General features: G+C 36.8%; 1 protein-coding gene across 1 annotated transcript in view; it reads left to right on the top strand.

Annotated features, from left to right (window-relative positions):
- Window positions 1-23,971, top strand: part of thoc2 (THO complex 2) — a 139,666-nt gene that overhangs the window by 22,241 nt on the left and 93,454 nt on the right. Inside the window, exons 6-18 of the mRNA XM_028815451.2 lie at window positions 1,567-1,688; window positions 3,105-3,238; window positions 3,682-3,842; window positions 4,412-4,504; window positions 5,601-5,750; window positions 6,271-6,443; window positions 8,325-8,520; window positions 12,098-12,130; window positions 16,646-16,776; window positions 17,111-17,212; window positions 18,540-18,624; window positions 20,488-20,581; window positions 21,252-21,332. Of these exons, the coding sequence (XP_028671284.1) occupies window positions 1,567-1,688; window positions 3,105-3,238; window positions 3,682-3,842; window positions 4,412-4,504; window positions 5,601-5,750; window positions 6,271-6,443; window positions 8,325-8,520; window positions 12,098-12,130; window positions 16,646-16,776; window positions 17,111-17,212; window positions 18,540-18,624; window positions 20,488-20,581; window positions 21,252-21,332 (1,555 nt within the window). The remainder of the gene's footprint in view (window positions 1-1,566; window positions 1,689-3,104; window positions 3,239-3,681; window positions 3,843-4,411; window positions 4,505-5,600; window positions 5,751-6,270; window positions 6,444-8,324; window positions 8,521-12,097; window positions 12,131-16,645; window positions 16,777-17,110; window positions 17,213-18,539; window positions 18,625-20,487; window positions 20,582-21,251; window positions 21,333-23,971) is intronic.

Raw genomic sequence — 23,971 nt, 5'->3', positions numbered from 1 at the left:
GCCTGATTGGTGGATTGCTGCAGAGATGGTTGTCCTTCTGGAAGGTTGTCCTCTATCCACAGAAGACCTCTGGAGCTCTGACAGAGTGACCATCAGGTTCTTGGTCACCTCCCTAACTAAGGCCCTTCTCCCCCGATTGCTCAGTTTAGATGGTCGGCCAGCTCTAGGAAGAGTCCTGGTGGTCTCGAACTTCTTCCACTTATGGATGATGGAGGCTACTGTGCTCATTGGGACCTTCAAAGCAGCAGAAATTTTTCTGTAACCTTCCCCAGATTTGTGCCTCGAGACAATCCTGTCTCGGAGGTCTACAGACAATTCCTTTGACTTCATGCTTGGTTTGTGCTCTGACATGAACTGTCAACTGTGGGACCTTATATAGACAGGTGTGTGCCTTTCCAAATCATGTCCAATCAACTAAATTTACCACAGGTGGACTCCAATTAAGCTGCAGAAACATCTCAAGGACGATCAGGGGAAACAGGATGCACCTGAGCTCAATTTTGAGCTTCTTGGCAAAGGCTGTGAATACTTATGTACATGTGCTTTCTCAATTTTTTTTATTTTTAATAAATTTGCAAAAATCTCAAACTTTTTTCACGTTGTCATTATGGGGTGTTGTGTATAGAATTCTGTGGAAAAAAATGAATTTAATCCATTTTGGAATAAGGCTGTAACATAACAAAATGTGGAAAAAGTGATGTGCTGTGAATACTTTCCAGATGCACTGTACAGTGTATTGCCGCAGAGTGCTCCACAGACCTTGGTACTTTGATCATAACAACTTCTTCCCTCTGCCTTTACCATGATATTTAAAAACTGGATTTCTAGTCTGAGCCAACTTTCCGCCAATAAACACAAATTCTTTTTTTAAAGTGAATGAGGGTGAACGTCAGTAAATGGACTCATTATAATAAGGCCTTCATTGCTGACCCAAATTCCTTCAGTATTTTCCATATCAAAGGAAAACGTGTACAAGAGTTGCTGTTAGCTATCACTTTGCCTTTAAATGTATTGATATACTGTAAGCATTAGTCATGAGGCAGAAACCCACTCTGGGTGAGTTGCCAGACTTTTGCAGACTTTTCTCTCTCGCATGCGCGCACGCATGCACGCAGAGCCTTCTTTCTCTATATCTCTCTCACACACACACACACACACTAACATGCCCAACCTTCCTGAAGTTGTTAACATACAATAAAGTAGCATAGAGAAAAGCCTTCATACAGGTGAGTTAGATATTCTAATTCCACATATATTCAGTTTTGTATGCTGGTATGTAATTCAAACCTAGATAACTGGATCCATGAGACAGCAGCTGCCATGACTAATACCTCCATTTCTCTGTATTGATTTTTTCCTATTTCTTGGTGTGTGTGTTTTTAAATTTCACTGAGACATGCAATGATTTTTGTATAGATGTTTTAATCAATAAAAATTTTGTTTTGTTGCTTAAGTGCATGCAATTTAAAACATTTCCTTAGGAAGTTCCTTATATTATGCTTGTAAGTTTTGTCTCTGCAGAGGTTTCCAGAGTTGTAAATGACTTTTACTTTTATTCTTCAAAAGTGCTTGGTATCAGACACAGTTCTTAAAGAACGTTTGGATCCCGAGACATTAGAATCCCTTGGACTCATCAAACAAGCTCAACAGTTTAACCAAAAAATTGTGAAAATCAAGACCAAGCTATTGTAAGTAATTTGAGAATTACACCTTTTATTGATCAATGTATCAACATGTAGAGAAACAAGAGCAGACAGAAATGGTTTTTGCATATGGAGTTTACTTGTCAAGTTTATTTGTTTAATTGTCAATTAAAGTTATTAGTAGAATGCTTGCAAAAGTAGGTCTGAATTGAAATTTCTTTTGTATAATAATTAAAATTAAATCACTGACTGTAGTGTGTCTCAGATGGCTGCAGTCATGAGAAATGTGTATTGTGATTGATAAAATAATCTGTCATTAACAATTGTTTTTCCGTATTAGCTGATTCGATTAATAAGCCTGATTAGCACCGTTTGAAGGGAAAGAGACCTTTTGATCAAGCGTTTGCAGGATCATGTAGAACAAGGGGGCTTTGCTCGCCTACCCCCGGCGTTTTGAACCCGTGCCCGCTGGGCAGCCGAAGTTTCAGACGCGCGTTGTAGGAGCTTGCGTTGTTTTGAACCCGTGCTTGCCCTGCTTCTGCGGTTTGAGACGCGCATTGTAGGCGTATATCCATCAGTCGAGCTCGTTCGGTTTGAACCCGTGCCTGCTTTGCCTCCGCAGTTTCAGATGGTGGGTCGCGTTCGGCGTTTTGTACGATCCCAAGCAGCACATTATTCCTAACTTCACTCCGCAGTAGTGCCACGCACAATATGGCGGTGACGCCTGTGCCTTCACTACGCATTAGTGCCACTCACAATATGGCGGCAACGCCTGCGCCTTCCGTATTATGTCGGGTTTTACCATGCTGTGTAGGCGCCTTTGCCTTTCGTACTTTCCCGCGCCTTCTGACGCGCGATGTAGGCGCCTGAACCTTCCGGGTCTGCCTCCGCTGTGTGGTGTGGATGTTTAACTGTCGTTTTTTTCTGCCTTTATATTCTGTATCTCGCTGTGCATGTGTTTCGTGCCTAGGTTTTTTGAAGCTGTTGCATTACAGTTTTCATCATCTGTAACCTGCTCTCCATGTGTTTGGCCCCGTTCTTTAACCTCTTTATGACGTTTTACTTTGTTTCCTACTCTGTCTTTTATTTCTGACCTCGCTTTATCCTTCTTGCGGCATGTCAGACGGTTCGTAGTCTCTCCCGTTTCGCTCCTGGGCGGGGGGGCTTTGTGTGGCGCCTGCGCGCGTTCGTAGTCTCTCCCGTTTCACTCTGGGGAGGGGGGCTTTGTGTGGCGACTGCGCACTATGTCTCCTGCGTCCACGGGCAGGTCCCTGCTTCCATATCCGGTTTACCATTCTCGGTTAGTAATATGGATGTGTTATGTGTGCCTAATTAATAAAACGCAAACAGACAAGTAAATAAATACTAGTGGAACAAAATGGCATTATGTAATAATATATTACATATTATATGTAATAGAGCATGTATTCTGAGAGATAAGTGAATTCTATTTTAAATCAGTTATAAACAGCAGAAGTTTAACTTGCTGAGAGAAGAGAATGAAGGATATGCCAAATTAATAACAGAGCTTGGACAAGACCTATCTGGGAACATCACCAGTGAATTAATCTTGGAGAGCATCAAATCATTAATAGGTAAGAATTCCATGGTTGCTACTGTGTTGTTTAGTGTATTTGTGAAAAGATAATAATCTTTTATTATATCTATCTGTGGAATGTATAGTAACTTCCTGTGTATCATTCCTAGGCCATTCTTTTGCAAAGTGTAAACTTCACATTTTTTTTGTAAAATTTGATCAGTTTTTGCCAACTTATTTTGAAGCCATAGTTTTTGGTGTTTTTTGTTTTTGTTTATTTTGGTGTGGCGTAGAAGTATACCATAGTGATTGCTTGTCACCGTGAGCTCTGGTAAATTTGGTTCTTTAACAGTGGGATATCAGGTATTTATAACCATGCTGTGTTCACAATGGATCTTGCTTACAGTAAAGATAATGAACAATGTTTATTTTAAGGTAAATGAAGAGTATGTAAAGCCATACATTGATAAAATCCTTTTTAATTGAATATTTTGTCCCCAGGATGCTTCAATTTGGATCCAAATCGGGTACTGGATATTATTTTGGAGGTATATGAATGTAGATCAGATCAAGATGAATTCTTCATACCTCTCATAAAATCTTACATGTGTGAACCACAAACACTGTGTCATATTTTAGGCTTTAAGTTCAAATTTTACCAGGTAAGCATTTCTTGTTTGTGATTGTGCCACAGTGGTACTTTGATCATGTAATAGAAACATGCATTACTTTATGCATTGTGTGGGAAACGTTTTTCTCCCCTGCTAAGTTAAATATTAAAATGTATTTAATGAGCATTGTTGTGCTTTGTGAGTAAGAATTGAATTTAGATTAATTTGCTGTAGTTGTATGTTAAAATATGCTTCTTTCTCAGGCTTTATACTCATTATATAAGGAAATTGTGTTTTAAGTATGATGATTTTTTTCAATGGTTTCCCAGTTGCTATGCCTATTTAATATTAACGTTGTACGTAGAGTCCTCATGGATGTATCATTTGTAGTTTTTCTGAAGACCCATTATATAAAAAGAGTACGAACCCCTCTTTATTGCAACTATTTGCTCTGATGAACTGGGCAAACGCTTTTCTAATCTCTTTAATGGAACTGTCAAAGAATACTTTTACATTAGTAGTGTATCTGCTTCCATGTGAATTACATTTACAGTATAAGCAATATTTATGGAATAATCTAAGTGAAATATTTTGAGATTGAGTTGTTTGCTTTATTTTAGGAGCCTAACGGGGAGACTCCCTTATCACTTTATCATGTGGCTGCAGCGCTGCTGCAACAGCACTTAATTGAACTGGAAGATCTCTATGTACATGTGAGCATTATATAAAATTCATTATTTTATTGTAAATAGAGTTTTGCATAAATGTCATTATTTTCTTAATAAGTATATTAGGTCCTTACTGGAAAGGTACTGTGGTCTTTTTTAATTACATTGGTAACTAATTTAAAGATAGGGCATTCTTATAATAGTGCAACATCAAGTGTGATTAGTATTTCTGGGCCCTATTGGGGACCCATAGACATAAATATAAAAAAACTTTTGCTCAATTTTTTATTAATAATAAAATAATAATATTAGAATATTTTACATAAGAGATTTGTTTACAAGCATTAGGGTTTTAGACTTGTTTTGACTAAAGCAGTGTTTTTAGTTCAGTGTAAACTTTTTAGGGTGTACTCACACTGGCAATTAATTCAGTACCCAAGCAAGTTTGTCCACATGTAACCCCACAAAGTCTAGTTCATTTGACTAGTGTGATCTCTTTGTGCTGGGGCAACCATACCGTGCCCTGACCCACTTGGAAGAGGTGGGCCCGAGCACGGTTTGGTAGCATTTGGGAACAGTGTGATCGCTATACGTGCCTAAGCACTTCAAACAGACATGATGTCGAAGCGAAAAGTCAGTGCAATTATCATTTCATTCAGTATCTTTTCAGTTAAAAACAGGTCTTTATTCTCGCCTTACCAATGAACGTGAATTGTAGTTGGCAAGAAAATCTACAAATTCCTCCCTTACCATCATTTGTCACCATAAAAATCTCCTCGTAAATGTAGCACGATTACCAGCAAAAAGCTGTATTGCACAATCAATAAATCTGTAAGAGGGTTGAGTGTTATGCTGCCATACAAGACTCTAAAACAACCACAAAATAAGTAAAATCATTTTGATGTGAATGCTGTCACTCTGTGTTCGGATCTTGTTTGTGCTTTACACAAAGTTGCATGGTTATGACCAAAGTGTGCCTGGGCACAGAACATTAAGCACACTGAGTGCAGGCCAGCGGAGGAGTAGGGAGGGGGGAAAATCACACTTGGGCATGGTATGGAACAAACATGCCTAGTATGATTACACTCTTAGCCTCTTCATGACTTTCTGTTAGGGTATTAAACTAATTTATTTTTTCTAGCTTCTTCCTGCTGATTCAAGTATTTTGGAGGAACACAAACGGGAGATCATGGAGGCGAAACAGATTGCACGAAAACTTACAATGGTTGTGGTTCCTTCAGAAAAGACAGAGGAGAAGGAAAAAGAAAAGGAAGAAGAAAAGAATGAGAAGGCATGCACTATTGCACATGGTTTTTGGTTATTTTCATCGTATATTAATTTTAATTTGATGTATAGTTAATACTTGACATTCTTCTAATGATTTGTATTAGTCTTATTTTAAAAAGTGATTATTTTAAATCTTAAACTACTTGTTAGTTACAATTTTTTCTTTGACATTTGGTATGTTATGGTTAATTGTTTTAAATTGGATTATGCCCTGAGTACATAAGCGAAAGATTCAATAAGTCTCAAAGCTGTACTTTGAACATTTTATGTTATGCAGCAACCTGAAGTACTTCTGAGCACAGACTCAAACATTTACATACAGCAATGTATCAGTTTAATTATTCTTATCAAAACAGATTTTGTGTAATGCTACTTTATTTCATGAATGTTGTTGTGCTGTCATCTCACAAATATTTAGAAAGTCTTATCTCAGGTGTAACTTGGTATTTATCTTTGCTAACTTATTTGTATTGAAAGCACTTGTTCTGTTGGATGCTGCTTATGTCTAATATTTCTTTTTACAGCCACCAGACAACCAGAAGCTTGGACTCCTAGAAGCATTACTTAGGATTGGTGACTGGCAACATGCACAGACCATTATGGACCAGATGCCTCCATTTTATGCTACATCACATAAATCTATAGCACTTGCATTGTGCCAGCTTATTCATATAATCATTGAACCTTTGTACCGAAGGTAGTAAATCATATACATAGGAAACCCAGTATTTTAATCTTTGTGTTTTAATCGTTTTTGTATGCAATTTCATTCTACTAGTTTTATTGTAATTTTATAATGTTAAATATATCTCTTTGACCATTTTCACTATTCTAACTATAGTGATTTATATAAATACAACCCCAATTCTAAAAAAGTTGGGACGCCTTGTAAAATGTAAACAGAATGCAGTGGTTTGCAAATCTCATAAACCCATATTTTATTCACAATAGAACACAGAAAGCATATCAAATGTTTAAACTGAGTAAATTTACAATTTTAAGAAAAAAAAATCAGGTCATTTTGAATTTGGTGGCACAGCAACACATCTCAAAAATGTTGGGACAGGGCCAATTTTACTACTGTGTCGCATCCCCTCATGTTGTCCCATTCTTGTCTGATATAGAATTCTAGCTACACAACAGTCCTGGGTCGTCTTTGTTGTATTTTTCATATGATGATGCACAAAATGTTTTCAATTGGTGAAAAGTCTGAACTACAGGTAGGCCTGTTCAGCAACCGGACTCTTCTACTACAAATCCATGCTGTAGGAATAGATGCAGTGTATGGTTTACCATTGTCTTGCTGAAATATGCAAGGCCTTCCCTGAAAAGATGTCATCTGGATGGGAGCATATGTTGCTATATGTACCTTTCAGCATTGATGGTACCTTTTCAGATGTGCAAGCTGCCAATTTCAGAGATGCAGGCTTTTGAACTGACCGTTGATAACGAGCCAGATGGTCCCTCTCCTCTGTAGTCCAGAGGACACAGCATCCATGTTTTCCAAAAAGAATTTAAACTTTCGATTTAGCCAAACACAGAACAGTTTTCCACTTTACTTTAGTCCATTTTAAATGATCTTTGGCCCAGAGAAGATGGTGGCATTTCTGGGTCATGTTCAAATCTGGCTTCTTCTTTGCATGATGGAGCTTTAACCTGCATTTGTGGATGGCATGGAGAACTTTGTTCAACATTGATTTCTGGAAGTGTTCTGAGCCGATTCAGTGAATTCCATGTCAGAATCGTGCCTGTTTTTAATACCTGAAGGCTCGAAGATCACTGGCATGCAATACTGATTTTCGGTCTTGTCCGCTGCACCCACAGATTTCTCCCGATTATCTGAATCTTTTAATGATGTCATGTACTCTGGATGATGACAAATTCAAAGTCTTCGCCATTTATGTTAAGGAACAGTATTCTGAAATTGTTCCACGATTAGTAGATGCAGTTTTTTTGCAAATTGGTGAAATTCTGCCCATCTTTACTTCTAAAGGAGTCTCTTCCTCTCCAATATGCTCTTTTTATACCCAATCATGTTACTGACCTGTTGCCAATTAATCTAACCTAATTAGCTGTAAAATGTTACTCAAGCTATTTCTTTAGTGCCACTTATTTTTCCAGCCTTTTGTTGCCCCCGTCCCAACTTTCTTGAGATGTGTTGATGCCATCAAATTCAAAACGAGCTAATGTTTTTCACGAAATGGTAAAATGTCTCAGTTTCAACATTTGATATATTTTTTATGTTCTGTTATGAATAAAATATGGGTTTATGAGATTTGCAAATCATTGCGTTCTGTTTTTATTTACATTTCACATAGTGTCCCAACTTTTTTGGAATTGAGATTGAAGCCCATTATTGTAATCTTTGTCTTTTAATAGCAATATAGAAAATTCATTCTGCTGGTTTTGTTGCTATTGTTGTATAATGTTAAATACAACTCTTTGACCATTTCCACTATTTTAACTTTATTGATTTATATAAAAAACATTTTTTTTTTAACTTTTCAAAGCAAAGTATTATCTAGAACCACTGTATTAGTAATTAATTAAAAATATTTTTTTAATGTTTTTTTTGTAGAGCTGGAGTGCCTAAGGGTGCAAAAGGAGCCACCATTTGCCCTCTTAAAAATAAGAAAGCTCCAAAACCAGTTGAGACATTTGAAGAGTTGAGGAAAGAGGTTTTCATCATGTTGTGTTACCTTGGTCCTCATCTTTCTCATGATCCCATTTTATTTGCAAAGATTGTTCGTTTAGGAAAAGGCTTCATGAAGGAGGTATGGCTTTATCTAATTTCTAGGACTCGTATTAAGTTCTTTATGCTTTATATACAGTGAGCAGTTATAATACACAGTAGTTTGTCATTTCAGTTTTCAGAAATATTCTTGTTTAATACAGTTTTTTTGATTATTTTTTTTTGAGATAGAAAAATATGAAGTTTAAGTTCAGACCATTTTCAGAATGGTAAAAAAACAATAGTTCAGCTATACTAGTCATGAGTGTGCTTGTGTTTAAAGGTAATCATTTCACTAATTACAACCTGTTTGCTGATGATCTAGTATCATCTTCAAAGAAGATTAATGAGCTGCAAAGAGAAAGTGCTCATTATTGCCATCTTAACTTCTTTGAGGACTAGACCGCTGAATGTAGAGATGCTTTTCTCAAAGTATTGAAATTGTTAATTTTCACATTTCACATTGGAGAAAAGTGTCTTATTCTGTATGTCTTTGTGTCCTTAGCAGTAATGTGCTATTATATTACAACGAGTGGTATATTCGTAAAGTTATGTGAATGTAAAATCCTTGATTTTGTGGTTAGCTTTAGCACCCCAAGCTTAAAAAATGCTTTTCCCATAATGTTTTTTACTCTCACAAATAACCTGCAATTTAACTTATTGTGCAATAGGAAACATATAGAAAATGTGTTAAATTAGGGATATATTTGAGTTTATGATGTTTCAGTGAAAGCTTAGTTCTAAACTGTAAAGTCTTCCTTAGACAACCGCTCCTGCCATTACTTATCAAAGTTAACACATGTCTGATTTATGCTGCTTGCAGCTGAGGGGATTGGCAATTAAGACAGTAGAAGGTGTCTATCTGAGGTCAAGATGCCAATTGTCAAGGTGTATACATTTCCAAAAGAATTACTAAGAGCGTCATTCAGTAATGGTACTTTCATTGATTTTTTTTTTTCCCCTGACTTGAGCTTATCAGCCATTAAATAAATTTGTGATAAGAGTTTGGAAAATATTAACATTATTGTTAGTGGTAGAGGTGTGTGTGGTTTTTTTTTTTTTTTTTTTTTTTGATCTGGTTATGAATTTTTATTATAATTTATTATTTGCCTGTAGTTCCTTTCTTTACCACTGGCAGAACTAGAACTTTACTAAAATTAAATTCATTTTTTTTTCTTTGTGGGGTTTTAGGGATGCATTTTTTTGTCCCGAATAAATTCAAATTTATTTTTGATACAACCTACTGTATATTAGGAAATTGACTCCTGGGTCAGATTTATAACACTTGTGTATGCACAAAAAAAAGTAAAAAAAATGCATTCACAGCTTTCCTTGCAAAAGTCAGCATTTATAAAAGAAAACCTAACGGGAGAATGTGCTTGTATTTATGGCAACTCTGACCCATCTGTATGTAATATTTCTGAGAAACTGGGGAGTGATGACACCCTTGATCCAGTTGAGAAATGCAGCCAAATCATCTAAATGACGACTTGCCTGTATAATAATTCGTATCACTGAGCCGTTGTTATAATATATATTGATGTAACAAATACATTAAACCTCGAAAGAGATAATTATGATGTAAAGACTACATTTTATTTGCCTTTTTAGGGTGCCAATGCTGGGTTTTTGTACCAAAGAACTTTGTTTTTTTCATTAGTTTATATAGGCTACTTTTTGTCACATCTCAGGGAACTGGCTAAGAGGCCAGCAATATCTCTGCCTAGCTTCAGTCCATCAAGCCTGCTGTGCTGGAATCCGTTAATCGACCAGTGAGGCACTGTGTTCAGTTTTTATATGGTGTAGGTGTACATACATTAGAACAATCTAGACTAGAACAGGCAGTTCAGCCCAACAAAGACCGCCATATCTATCCATAATCTTCTAAAATAACAGTCTAGTTTTGAAAGTCCCTTAAGTCCTGCTGTGCTCTACACTACATTTTAGCTTTTTCCATGTGTCTGTGGTTCTCTGTGTAAAGAAAAACTTCATAATGTTTATGCAGAATTTACCCTTAAGTTTCCAACTGTGTATACTGATATAATGTTTTTGCCAACATAAAAACACAATTTGCAATGGAGCTTGGTCTCCTCATTTAATCAGAGCACTTTATTGCACTCCTATTGCGATAAGGGCACCTAGGTTGAATGACACTGCTTTTGTTAACCAGAAGCACTTAAATATCATTAATGCACAATTTATCTGTGATGCCCAATTGAGACTGACAAACGTCGTGGCTAAGTGGCCTGGGTCAGCCCGTGATTAGTTTATTTTGAGGCAAAGTAGCTATGGCAGATGTGATGGTACTGGCTTGGTGGCTATCTTGCTGTTTATGTAACTTGCTGAATCCTAATTTGATATGGTCTGTACTGTTGCAGTTATGTCTTATGTGCCAGGTAATAGTGGATACGCATTTAGATACAGGGGCCTTATGCCTTTCCCTCACCCCCAGAATGAGGAGCAGAGGTGCTATAATACCGTGCAAGATCTTGTGTTCTCGGTTGAGAACAACAGCCAAATACTCATATACAGTATGTGGGTGGTAGGATTCTCTGTACATTGGGAAGGAGGTTGCTCTTTTTTTTTTTTTTCTGGCATTGTTCTGCAGCATCGTCATGGCCAGAAATACTGGCATCCCTTCGCTTCTTTCAGAAAATGCACTACGTCTCCCAAAAATTAACTATTCCAAATGCTTTGGTATTCACTTGTTTGTTTTGTTTGCTTAAATTGGAACAACACAAAAAAGCAGAAGAAAAAATATAAAAATATTCAATATATATCATTCCACACAGATCTCAAGTAACAAATTTATTCCTTAAATGACATATCAATTCACTTATCGGTCACTATATGTCATTCAGTTATTACTGTCCTAGATATTAAAATGCACAGCAGAGTGAAATTAAAGATAGATAGATACTTTATTAATCCCAAGGGGAAATTCACATACTTCAAAAAGCAAAAGAATATAACAAGTCACTGTTTCAGATAACAATTGCATTTATGTAATCCTTAACACTGTTAATTTCTCATCTCCATATTTATATTTGAGCATATTTTAATCACCATAATGTGTAAAGATAATTTATAGCTGCATGTCGTCATGCATATCATTTCATTAAGCAATGTGCTTTACTAGGACGCTTCCTCAGACCTTAATGAACTGTTTTCTGATTTTTCCTTCATCAAAGGAATGAGTCAGTATGTGCTTAGTGCCCTGGTCTTTAATTACCTACATATGTATTTCTTTAATATATAATGCTAGTATGATACAACCTTAGATTGTTTAAATTGTTACCAGATATTTGCCAGAATCATTGAAAATAAATAGTGCACATCGTCTTTTGCCATTATAAATTCCAAGACCTCTAGGAAAAGTTTTTTTTATTTTATTATAACTAGTAAGGTAAATGCATTTTATTTTCATAGATTGTTGTATTTTTGATAATTTAGATATCATTAACGCTAACAACTTACAGTGTTGCCTGTCTTGTGTTTTTTCTGTACCTGTCCATTTTGTCATTTTTAATTTTCTTAATATTACTTTGCTTGTTTTTATACTTCTGATTAAATATATATTTTACTCATGTTATGTTATGCTTGTTTTGTTTTCATTTCAGAGTGACAGCAAACAAGATGACAAAGGAAAAATGGTAAGCTGCCTTTCTGTTTATCCATATCTACGTTGTGCAACAAATAAGCTAAATTGAAACTTTTGGGGCATGTAGAGAATTTCCTTCTCACTTGAAAATAATTGAAGGAAATCATAGAACTGAATTTCAAATAAAGTGGTTTCCTTAATTTTAATTATAAGGGAGATAAATGTTAATTGTAGTTAGTAACTATTAATTACATGCTCTTTTTCAGGACAAAAAATGCACCGCCACATATTTAAATAATAATAATTTTTAAAGACGTGTCCGGAAGCAGGAGGAGAGGAGGAAAGTAAAGAGAGTGGAATTGAGGGCAGGAACTTTGAATGTTGGCAGTATGACTGGTAAGAGAAGAGAGTTAGCAGATATGATGGAGAGAAGGAAGGTTGATATATTGTGCATGCAAGAAACTAAATGGAAGGGGAGTAAGGCCAGGTGGATTGGAAGTGGATTCAAATTATTCTATCATGGTGTGGATGGGAGGAGAAATGGGGTAGGAGTTATTCTGAAGGAACAGTATGTCAAGAGTGTTTTGGAGGTGAAAAGAGTGTCGGGCAGAGTAATGATTATGAAGCTGGAAATAGGAAGTGTGATGATGAATGTTGTTAGTGCATATGCACCGCAAGTTGGGTATGCAATGGGTGAGAGAGAAGATTTTTGGAGTGAGTTGGATGAAGTGATGGACAGTGTACCCAAGGGACAGAAAGTGGTGATTGGAGTGGATTTCAGTGGACATGTTGGTGAAGGGAACAGTGGAGACGAGGAGATGATGGGTAGGTATGGTGTCAAGGAGAGGAATGAAGAAGGTCAGAGGATAGTGGATTTTGCCAAATGGATGGACATGGCTGTGGTGAATACGTATTTTAAGAAGAGGGAGGAACATAGGATTACATACAACAGTGGAGGAAGATGCACACAGGTAGATTACATCCTATGCAGAAGAGTTGATCTGAAGGAGATTGAAGACTGCAAAGTAGTGGCAGGAGAAAGTGTAGTTAAGGCAGAATAGGATGGTGGTCTGTAGGATTACGTTGGAGATCAAGAAGAGGAAGAGAGCGAGGGCAGAGCCAAGGATCAAATGGTGGAAGTTGAAAAAGGAAGACTGCAAGGTTGAGTTTAGGGAGGAGGTGAGACAGGTACTGGGTGGCAGTGAAGAGTTACCAGACAGCTGGGAAACTACATCAGATGTAGTAAGGGTAACAGCAAGAAGGGTGCTTGGCATGACATCTAGAAAGAGGAAGGAGTAAAAGGAAACCTGGTGGTGGAATGAGGAAATACAGGAGAGTATACAGAGGAAGAGGATGGCAAAGAAGAAGTGGGATAGTCGGAGAGATGCAGAAAGTAGACAAGAGTACAATGAGATAAGGCGCAAGGTGAAGAGAGAGGTGGCGAAGGCTAAAGAAAAGGCGTATGATATGTTGTATGAGAGGTTGGACACTAAGGAGGGAGTAAAGGACCTGTACTGATTGGCTAGACAGAGGCACTGAGCTGGGAAAGATGTGAAGCAGGTTAGGGTGATAAAGGATAAAGATGGAAACGTACTCACAATCGAGGAGAGTGCGTTGAGCAGATGGAAAGAGTACTTTGTACAGGCTGATGAATGAAGAGAATGGGAGAGAGAAGAGGTTGGATGATGTGGATATAGTGAATTGGGAAATGCAATGGATTAGCAAGGAGGAAGTAAGGACGGCTATGAAGAGGATGAAAAATGGAAAGGCATTTGGTCCAGATGACATACCTATGGAAGCATAGAGGTGTTTAGGAGAGATGGCAGTGGAGTTTTTAACCAGATTGTTTAATGGAATCTTGGAAAGTGAGAGGATGCCTGAGGAGTGGAGAAGTGTACTGGTGCCGATATTTTTGAATAAGGGGGATGTGCAGGACTGCAGTAATTACAGGGGAATAAAATTGATGAGCCACAGCATGAAGTGATGGGAAAGAGTAGTGGAAGCTAGGTTAAGAAGTGAGGTGATGATTAGTGAGCAGCAGTATGGTTTCATGCCAAGAAAGAGCAGTACAGATGCAATGTTTGCTCTGAGAATGTTGATGGAGAAGTTTAGAGAAGACCTTTTTAGGTGCTTTAATGGAGTTGTATTGCATCTTTGTGGACCTGGAGAAAGCATATGACAGGGTGCCTCGAGAGGAGCTGTGGTATTGTATGAGGAAGTCAGGAGTGGCAGAGAAGTACATAAGAGTTGTACAGGAAATGTACGAGGGAAGTGTGACAGTGGTGAGGTCTGCGGTAGGAGCAATGGATGCATTCAACGTGGAGGTGGGATTAAATCAGGGATCAGCTCCGAGCCCTTTCTTATTTGCAGTGGTGATGGACAGGTTGACAGACGAGATTAGACAGGAGTCCCCGTGGACTATGATGTTTGCTGATGACATTGTGATCTATAGCGATAGTAGGGAGCAGGTTGAGGAGACCCTGGAGAGGTGGAGATATGCTCTAGAGAGGAGAGGAATGAAGGTCAGTAGGAACAAGACAGAATACATGTGTGTAAATGAGAGGGAGGTCAGTGGAATGGTGAGGATGCAGGGAGTAGAGGTTGCGAAAGTAGATGAGTTTATATACTTGGGATCAACAGTACAGAGTAATGGGGATTGTGGAAGAGAGGTGAAAAAGAGAGTGCAGGCAGGGTGGGATGGGTGGAGAACAGTGTCAGGAGTGATTTGTGACAGACGGGTATCGGCAAGAGTGAAAGGGAAGGTCTACAGGATGGTAGTGAGACCAGCTATGTTATATGGGTTAGAGACGGCACTGACCAGAAAGCAGGAGACAGAGCTGGAGCTAGCAGAGTTAAAGATGCTAAGATTTGCACTGGGTGTGACGAGGATGGATAGGATTAGAAAAGAGTACATTACAGGGTCAGCTCAAGTTGGACGGTTGGGAGGCAAAGTCAGAGAGGCGAGATTGCGTTGGTTTGGGCATGTGCAGAGGAGAGATGCTGGGTATATTGGGAAAAGGATGCTAAGGATAGTGCTGCCAGGGAAGAGGAAAAGAGGAAGGCCTAAGCGAAGGTTTATGGATGTGGTGAGAGAGAACATGCAGGTGATGGGTGTAACAGAACAAGATGCAGAGGACAGAAAGACATGGAAGAAGATGATCCACTGTTGCAACCCCTAACGGGAGCAGCCGAAAGAAGAAGAATATTTAATAAGTAACTATAAAGATACAGATTTAGTTGCAAGTTAAAGAAAATAACATACCTGAAACCCAGTTCATTACTTATTGTTAAACAACATACTGTATATTTTCTTAGTAACAGGATAGATGCATAGAAATTGAGCATATATTCTTTCACACCCTCCCCTTTTTTCTTTTTCAATTAAACAATATCTATTCTATGCAAAAAGTCCAGAAAATGTGAATATGGTAGTGATATTACAGAAGAATTTGATTCTAATGAAGATTGAAGAACAGATATGTTTAAATGCTAATGTAAAGACTTTTCAAGAAACGTCCAAAGGAAACATAACCAATCCACTGAACTTAATAACAATATATATAAAATTCACTTTAGAATTGTATAGCTCCATGTCCCAAAAACGTCTCTTAATTATTTTCTGAAAAGAACACCATTGTTTGAACCTCCTGCTCCACATGCTTTGTTTTGCATGTAAAGAGTCTTGTCTGTAATAGTATGAGAAGCATCTGGAATGCATGTGCAACACTCGGAACCAACAATCGCATACATTTTTCCTTGAGAGGATAGGGTCATGTCCAATTCCATGCGATTTTGAAGAACAGTTCCCATAGCCACTTATTCAGCAGTAAGTTCTTGGAATGAATGGGCATTTAAATTGGTTACTATTTCCAGTGCAGAAGAAAGATTAGTGATTGTAGTGTTGGGGGCTAAAACACCAAACTGAGGACAAAACAAAGTAGCATCAGTCTCTCTTTTTGTATTGGCCCTTCTCCTTGTCTGTGAAGCCCATTTGGGAAATGTTTGAACAGTCACATGAGCAGCAACATCCAGTAGGAGGATGAGGTTGGGAACTTGTGCTGATACAGCACGTTACCGCACCCACCATACGACGAACCATCCGGATTGGGAACCAAGTGCAGCCATGCAATGCGTGACACCTCGGCACCACACTGGAACAGCGAGAGGTTTTTTTTGGTTGGGATTATGGCAGCAACCTTCAGATGTTGTCTAGATCCATTTTAGTGTCCTTTGTAGTGATGCAAAAAAGTACCTTTTTTCTTTTTTTCTATAGTAACTTAAAAATATGGATGGATTAAAAATGAATTCATTAGTAAAATTAACAAATGCAGGGATTTTAGATATGCTAATGGTAGTTGATTACCTTTCTGTATTTTTTTTTTTTTTTTATATGTCAAGACTTTTTGGAAGGATAACCTGCTATAGTTAATTCTCAGCAGTTAAAGCAGTTCCATTTAATAAAGATTTCCTCTTTAAAATTAAAATAAAAACCAAAAAAAAAAAAACTGAAGTCCATTTTGCTCTGAACATTTATAGGCTTTTAATTTTTTTTTTTTTTTGCTTGCAGGAGACCTTGCTGAGCTGTTTTCTCAGTATTTCTGACCAAGTTTTGCTCCCATCTCTGACGCTAATGGATTGTAATGCCTGCATGTCTGAAGAGCTTTGGGGGCTCTTCAAAATGTTCCCTTACCAGCACAGGTAAGTGGTGTTGCAAGTTTTTTAAAAATTTATTTAAATAAAATACTTTTATTTTGTGGCTGAATTTTACTCTTCCTTAGATAATGTAGGTTTTCCATAAGCACTGCTGCCCCCTTCTTCCATCCCAACCTCATAACTTCTTAGAATTAAATTAATCTTTGTTTTTAAAGAAAAGGCTTTAGAAACCTCAGCATTGTTGATTGCTATTTGGCCCCTAATGAAGTCATTCTTACTAAATTAGTCTTCTGATCATTAGTATCCTTATGAGAAGTAATCAATCTTGGAGAAAATTGTAGTGATAGGTTTTTATTCTGTTTTTGTTCCATCCACACAGGTACCGTTTATACGGACAGTGGAAAAATGAAACTTATAATAGCCACCCCCTTCTTGTGAAAGTGAAAGCCCAGACTGTTGACCGAGCCAAATATATTATGAAGTAAGTCATATTTTTGTACATGATATTTTTTAATCATTTTTATGTGTTTTGCAGCTGTTTATTAACATGACTTCCAGACGTTAATAATTGAAAATACAAACAACATTTCCTTATATTTAAAGTATATAGCAACTTTTTGCAGTGAGCACCTTCTAATGGTGCTTTTCAAATGCTAAGCTGCGGTATTACAGTTTATACCTACTTGTTACAGTTTGGGCATGGTCAGGTTAAGTGACTTGCTTAGGGGCATATATTTTAGCAAACCACCAGCAACACTGTGGTGTAAAATCCAACTCCACATTGATATCAGTATATTGGTTTGTTAAAAATTACATTGCCACTGAAGTATTTTAATTCTCGTAGTACCAAGTCATAGTTTGCCTCTACTTGTACATTAAACATTTGTGCAAAATTGTGATTTCCTGATTATATGACATGGATAGTTAAGAGTGCATACTTATGAGTGATATTTTGTACACCCAGTCAGTGGCCTGCTTTTCACTGATAGCCACTTAGATTGTATAACCTTCCTGAATAAATTTCAGTGCTATTTTGAATGTGAATTGAGTATGAATTTGAGTTTACATATATAAAACAAAAAAAATTAGAGATGTTCCTTATCTGCCTTCTCACTCCAGTAAGTAGAATACCTATCTTTTAATCTCAGCCAAACTATGAAATGAGTTGTATTTGCTGTGGAGTAGTGGCACAGATTCTCGGAACACATCATTTTTATTCTTGCCTAATGCAATGTACATCACACGTAGATAAAGAGGCAGCCTTTCAGAGTTCCTATTTAGAGATATACCCACAGGCAAGTTTAGAACTGTTTTTAACATGCATATCTGTGGGATGTGGTAGGAAAACAGAAGCAGCCTGGCCCATTGCAGAAATGTGAGAAGCATACAAGCAATCAGTCCAAGCTATTCAAACCATGGACTTAAACCAAGGACAGCATTTTGCTTGGAACTTTGTTAATGCACATCTCTGTAAACACACAGCTGTGAATGAGACTGAAGAGTACTTTAAGATAAAAACTTAAAAATCTGTGTGTGTTCACCTTTTTATAAGTGTTCAACAGTTCAGTGTCTTCTAATTTTCAATTTTTAAAGTTCTGTTGAGCTTGAGGCATGGCTGCTGTTGCTGCCTTGTCAGATTTCCTTCCTCATTTACAATTTTGCCTTGACCCATGATAATTATGTTGTCATTATTTATTTTTTGCTCTATTTACATAAATTGAATGCACATTGGGAAGTCTTTTTGTGTAGATTGATTTCCAGTTTAATCTAATTTTATAAACCCTTTAATCATATTTTTATTTTCTTAGGCGACTGACTAAGGAAAATGTGAAGCCTTCTGGAAGGCAGATAGGAAAACTGAGCCATAGCAACCCAACCATTTTGTTTGATTATGTAGGTATATTATTACTTATAAGATGAATTGGATTTTTTTATGGTCTCCACAATGCTGCTGTTGCTCATGTTGGAATCTTCTGCTGTGTTTGGTAATAATGACCAGTGATACAAGTCATACATTCGTAATGTAATTGGCAACATTAAACCGTAGTCTAAAATAAGCTTGTACTGTATACCTTTTTGATTAGGGACCTGAAGTGCTCCTTTTGAGTATAGTAAATTCAAAAGTACATTTTATCACCTGTGTCTAATGGCTGTTTTAGGTGCTTTAAAGTAGTTCAAATTTCCCTTAAATGCTTCATCTATTGAAGTTTCTACCTTGTATTTTTTGTCAAATAATTTACTATTCGTTTATTATAAAGAGACTATTTCAATCCTACACTGCTTTTCCAGAATTCTGTTTTTGAACTCCATTCATGTGTTGCGAGTGGGTGATTGGCATGTCTTTCTTGTGCTTTGTTAACCTTCTGAGTCATATTCAACCCTTTGTTCATCTTTCCAGCACCCATTTAACCAACCAATCCTTGGAATTCACCATATAGAGTACATAGCGCTGCACCCACATTGCCACATAGAAAATATTCTGTGTGCAGCATGCAGCAAAAATCCATTGAAAGTCTCCACATCCGACTCCAGTTTTGCTGTGCTGCCCTCTCAATTTGCATGGACATGTCAAAGATAAACCAGGCTTTAGACAGGAGTTATAGCAGTCTGGCACGCTGTAACCAGTCATCTTTAAAAGTTAAACCAAAGTTAAGATTGTAAATGAAGAATTTGGTCTTTTGTTTTTATCAGATTGTATTTGATAAGGAAAATATTGCATGGATCAAAGATCTGAAACATCTGTTAGTTTGCCAGGCTTTGAGAGTTTGTAGTTTGGAAATCTGGAGTTAAAAACTGGTAGTCCTGGGCATCTTGACTACTGATTTGTCCATTCCTGTGTAAAGCACAACACTCTTTAAAGATTTAACCGAATAAACAAAATTCATTAGCAGGGCATTCATTAGCAAATGATTTATGATTTATTTTTTAACTATTTTATAAGGCAATGGCAGAGAGTGTCTTTTTTAAAATTTCAATTTCGCTTATTTGTTATTAAACACACTTACTCTGTTATCCTTAACACATGCTTTCTGCTATCCGCTTTGTTTGGATAATAAAAATTATTCGTGACAATTAATGCAAGGACACCATGAAGTTCACTTCATCACGAGTTAGACAAAACTGCAGAAATGGTCTGGAAATGCACTCACCAAGAGACATCATATATGCACGAAGCAGATCAGGGAGGGACTTAAATGTGAGATGGATTATGCATGTGTGAAGTTTGTGATATTACACTGGCCTTGCAAATCGTCATGGGGCTCTGGGGAAAAAAATGCACATCTAAGTCAGCAGCAAACACTGCATATTCATTGCAAAAAGTGCTTTGGATTTGAATTTTATTGACCAACACTGTTCATGGCAATACAAAAGTAATTACAAGCAGTACATTATAGAAGTAAATATGTGCACTGTTCATACAATTGACCTGATTTCAGAAGAAGAATAATAAAGAATACACCTGTTGGCTAAACGTTTTTATCTCAATGAAAATTGAGTATATATTTGTCTTAAAATGAGCAGGTTTTCTTAGTGAAAACAGTAAATGAAAATAAAATGTGTGAAGTATACCAGAGTTTTTTAAATGATTCAGTTTTTACAGTTGTAGTAATTGCCCATTTTAATGAGTAGTAGAGAAATAATGGTTTGACAGTAATAGATTTCACAGGCTGAATGGCATTTTGCTTTGTATATTTTCATCAGTAGATGGATGATTGTTATCACTGTAAATATTGCAACTTCATTTTTGTTTTTCAGATGCTGTCCCAGATCCAATGGTATGACAACCTTATTATGCCAGTTGTAGATTCTCTGAAGTACCTCACATCTCTAAATTATGATGTTTTGGCTTGTATCCTATTAAATGGTTTGTAGTAGATTTGTTTGTGAGACTGCATGTGGATTGTTGGGGTTTTGGGGTAACTTTCTCATTATAAACAACATATATGTTTGAATTGAAAAGAGAAATATTTGTTTACGTTGTAATGAATTCTAAATATAGCAAATGTACAAGTAATTTAGTGTTTGCATATTTTTTGCTAGGTGTGCAGAAGCAATTGATAAATTTTATTTTGAGCAAGAATAAGCCAATATATGAAAACATGTCTTCAATATATTCTTAATTTTGGTTGCAAGACTCGATTAACATTTCCAAAGGGAAATGAAACAGTCCTGCTGCTCTTACACTTCTGTCATGCAGCACTGATTGGTGGTGAACATAGTAGTACCCCAAAATAATTTTAGTTTTTCTTCCTTGAAGTCAGAAAGAATATTTTATAATTATTGTAAAAAGACTCCACTGCTATTCAATGATTATAATTATTTTTTTAAAATTAGGCAATCCATTTAGGTTTATGTTTTAATCAATTTGTGTGTTACGTTTTTCATAAAGGTGTGGAGTTTTTGTAACCTGGCAAAAGCAGATTTAGATATTTTGTAATTAGCTTTGTATTGTTTTCAAATGAATGTTTCTTTTTATATTGCTTCTTTGCATTAAACATTTCCTTTAACACTTTGGAAAGATTGTATTATTGAGGCACTGGCAAATCCAGAGAAGGAAAAGATGAAACACGATGACACCACAATATCTGCCTGGTTGCAAAGTGAGTACTTTTAATTTTTTTATGGAAGTGTATATAATTATATAATGATTTATCTTCCATCATATAGTGATGGAAGTTGTGTTAATATCCTAACTGAGACTATCTATGATAGGTGTTCCCAAAAATCTGAAGGATTTCACCATACTGACTGCAAAATCATTAATGTCTAGTGGGAAAGGTTGTTAATTGCTTTTACAAACTCTTAATCCTGGGCCACCTTAAATTCCTTCATACCTCTCGATCAGCGTCTTTTGTAAATGTGTCTGTCGATCAGCGCCTACAGCAGGCAGCTTGCTTTCCCATCCCCCTCCACCGACGCAGCTGAGTCCAACGCAAAATTTTCAGAGCTCAAGCTTGAAAACTCCTAATCCCGGGCCACCTTAAATTCCTTCACACCTCTCCATCAGCGTCTTTTGTTTCGTAAATGTGTTCATCAGCACAAGCAGCAAGCAGCCTGCTATCCTCACGGACGGAGCAGAGTCTGTAACAAGATTCTCAGAGCTCAAGTCTCTTTATCTGGCAGTGAGGTGCCTCGAGTTTTATAGGGTAAATAATATATCATTATTTGGAATATATACATTTCATGTGTGTTCCTTGTCTACAACAATTTGTCTAAGTGTAGGATGAAAGGAAATGCAAGGCAAGAAATGCTGCACATATACCTACAGCAGAAACTTTTTCCATGTTATACTAATAATGACGTAAATTGTATAATGTGTGAAGACTTTAGTCTAAATATTAAATAAATACGTGCACTTTTATTCAAGAATATAACCAAAGAAAAAAAAACATTCGCTTTACATGTTGCTGTCAATGAGTTAAAAACCCAAGCTCAAATGTCAATTGACAGGAAGGTGCTATGTATTCTTAAATGGTGTACAGGTAAGAACTGCTGCCTTATAACCCAAAGGTTCCAGGTTTGAGGCCAGGTGCTCCGCGTTTTGAGTACTGAGCTGCTGGTATTATTACTATAATACAGTGAAAACATACATTGATTTGAGTCTGTAACACCCGGTATAAATTTTGGCTAATTGTGTCTTTGCCCTGAGTTGTAACTCAAGACGCAGCTCTCGACAAAATGTTGGCAGATGTACGAGATCGCTGCAAATCTATCATTTCTCACACATTCTGCACAGGTGCCTTTTTTTGTCAAAGCTCAAATGCCATGTGGTAGTCTGATAGCGGTCATGGGACATCGTATCTTTGATTGCTGGTACAACAGATAGTTCTGAGCAGGTATCAATCACAGCACCAACTGTGGTCATCACTGCTTTTGTGAAAAGAATGGAGATAAATGCCATTAACTCAGAGTGGGAGAGACAAATTTGTTGTACCATGTGAACGTCAACAGAAAAAAACTGAAATAAGAAAATTTTTATTTATTTATTTATTTATTTTTTAAACAAATAGCCAAAATTTACACCTAGTGTTACAAACTCAAATCAATGTACAGTGGACCCTTGACTTACGAACTCAATTCGTTCGCGAGGGCTGGTTGTAACTCAAGTTGGTTGTAAGTCAAGACTATTTTTCCCATAAGAAATAATGGAAATACCCATAATGCGTTCTGAACCTCCCACAGCAACACTTAATTAACCTTTTCATAATAAAAAAGAGTTGTATAATGTGCATAATTTACCAGAACACCAATAATTTTTCTAATGTACTAACCAAAAAGTTATAAAAAGTGCCTAGCCTACCAGAAACAACAATTTCATACTGTACTCGCCATTTAATTTGACATCTTTGGGCTGCAGGAAGGGAGGAGGAGGAGAATGAAATGGAAGGTGGTTATTGTTTGGAAGGAGCCTCCTTATACAAATCTTTTCTTTGTAAAAATGTTGAGATGGTGGATTTCGACATGCTGTACATATTAGCGAGATCGGTCACATGAACACTACTCTCATATTTCCGCACAGTTTCCTTCTTTGTTTCGATTGTGATCGCTTTCTTTACCTTCATTACCTTCTCTTTCTTCATTAGCAATTATCGAAAAAAATTTATATAAATCACTGCACTGACCGAAATTACGTCCACAAACACATGTATGTGGGCTCTGACGCTTACAAACGCTCTAGGTTGTTTGTTTACAATCGCACAAGCGGATACACGAGACCGCATTCAGGTAGTAACACAAGATGTTGGTCGTAAATCAAAACAAAAATTTTGGTCGTAAATCAAGTTGTTCGCATGTCAAGCCGGTCTTATATCAAGGGTCGACTGTATGTTTTTATTATAGTAATAATACTAACAGCTCAGTTCTCAAAACGCGGAGCGCCCGGCCTCGAACCTGGAACCTTTGGGTTATAAGGCTGCATAGCAACTTCCTGTCAATTGACATTTTAGCTTGGGTTTGTAACTCATTGACAGCAACATGTAAATTGAATGATTTTTTTTTTCTTTGGTTATATTCTTAAATAAAAGTGCACGTGTTTATTTAATATTTGCACTGAAGTCTTCACACAGTACACAATTTACATTATTAGTATAACATGGAAGAAGTTTCTGCTTCAGGTATATGTTCAGCATTTCTTGCCTTGCATTTCCTTTCATCCTAAACTTAAACAAATCTTTGTAGACTAACAACACACATGAAATATATCTATTCCAAATAACTATATATTATTTGCCCTATACAA

The sequence above is a fragment of the Erpetoichthys calabaricus genome, chromosome 12 (assembly GCF_900747795.2).
Source record: "Erpetoichthys calabaricus chromosome 12, fErpCal1.3, whole genome shotgun sequence".
NCBI lineage: Eukaryota > Metazoa > Chordata > Cladistia > Polypteriformes > Polypteridae > Erpetoichthys > Erpetoichthys calabaricus.
This window is presented reverse-complemented; position numbering and strand designations above follow the sequence as displayed.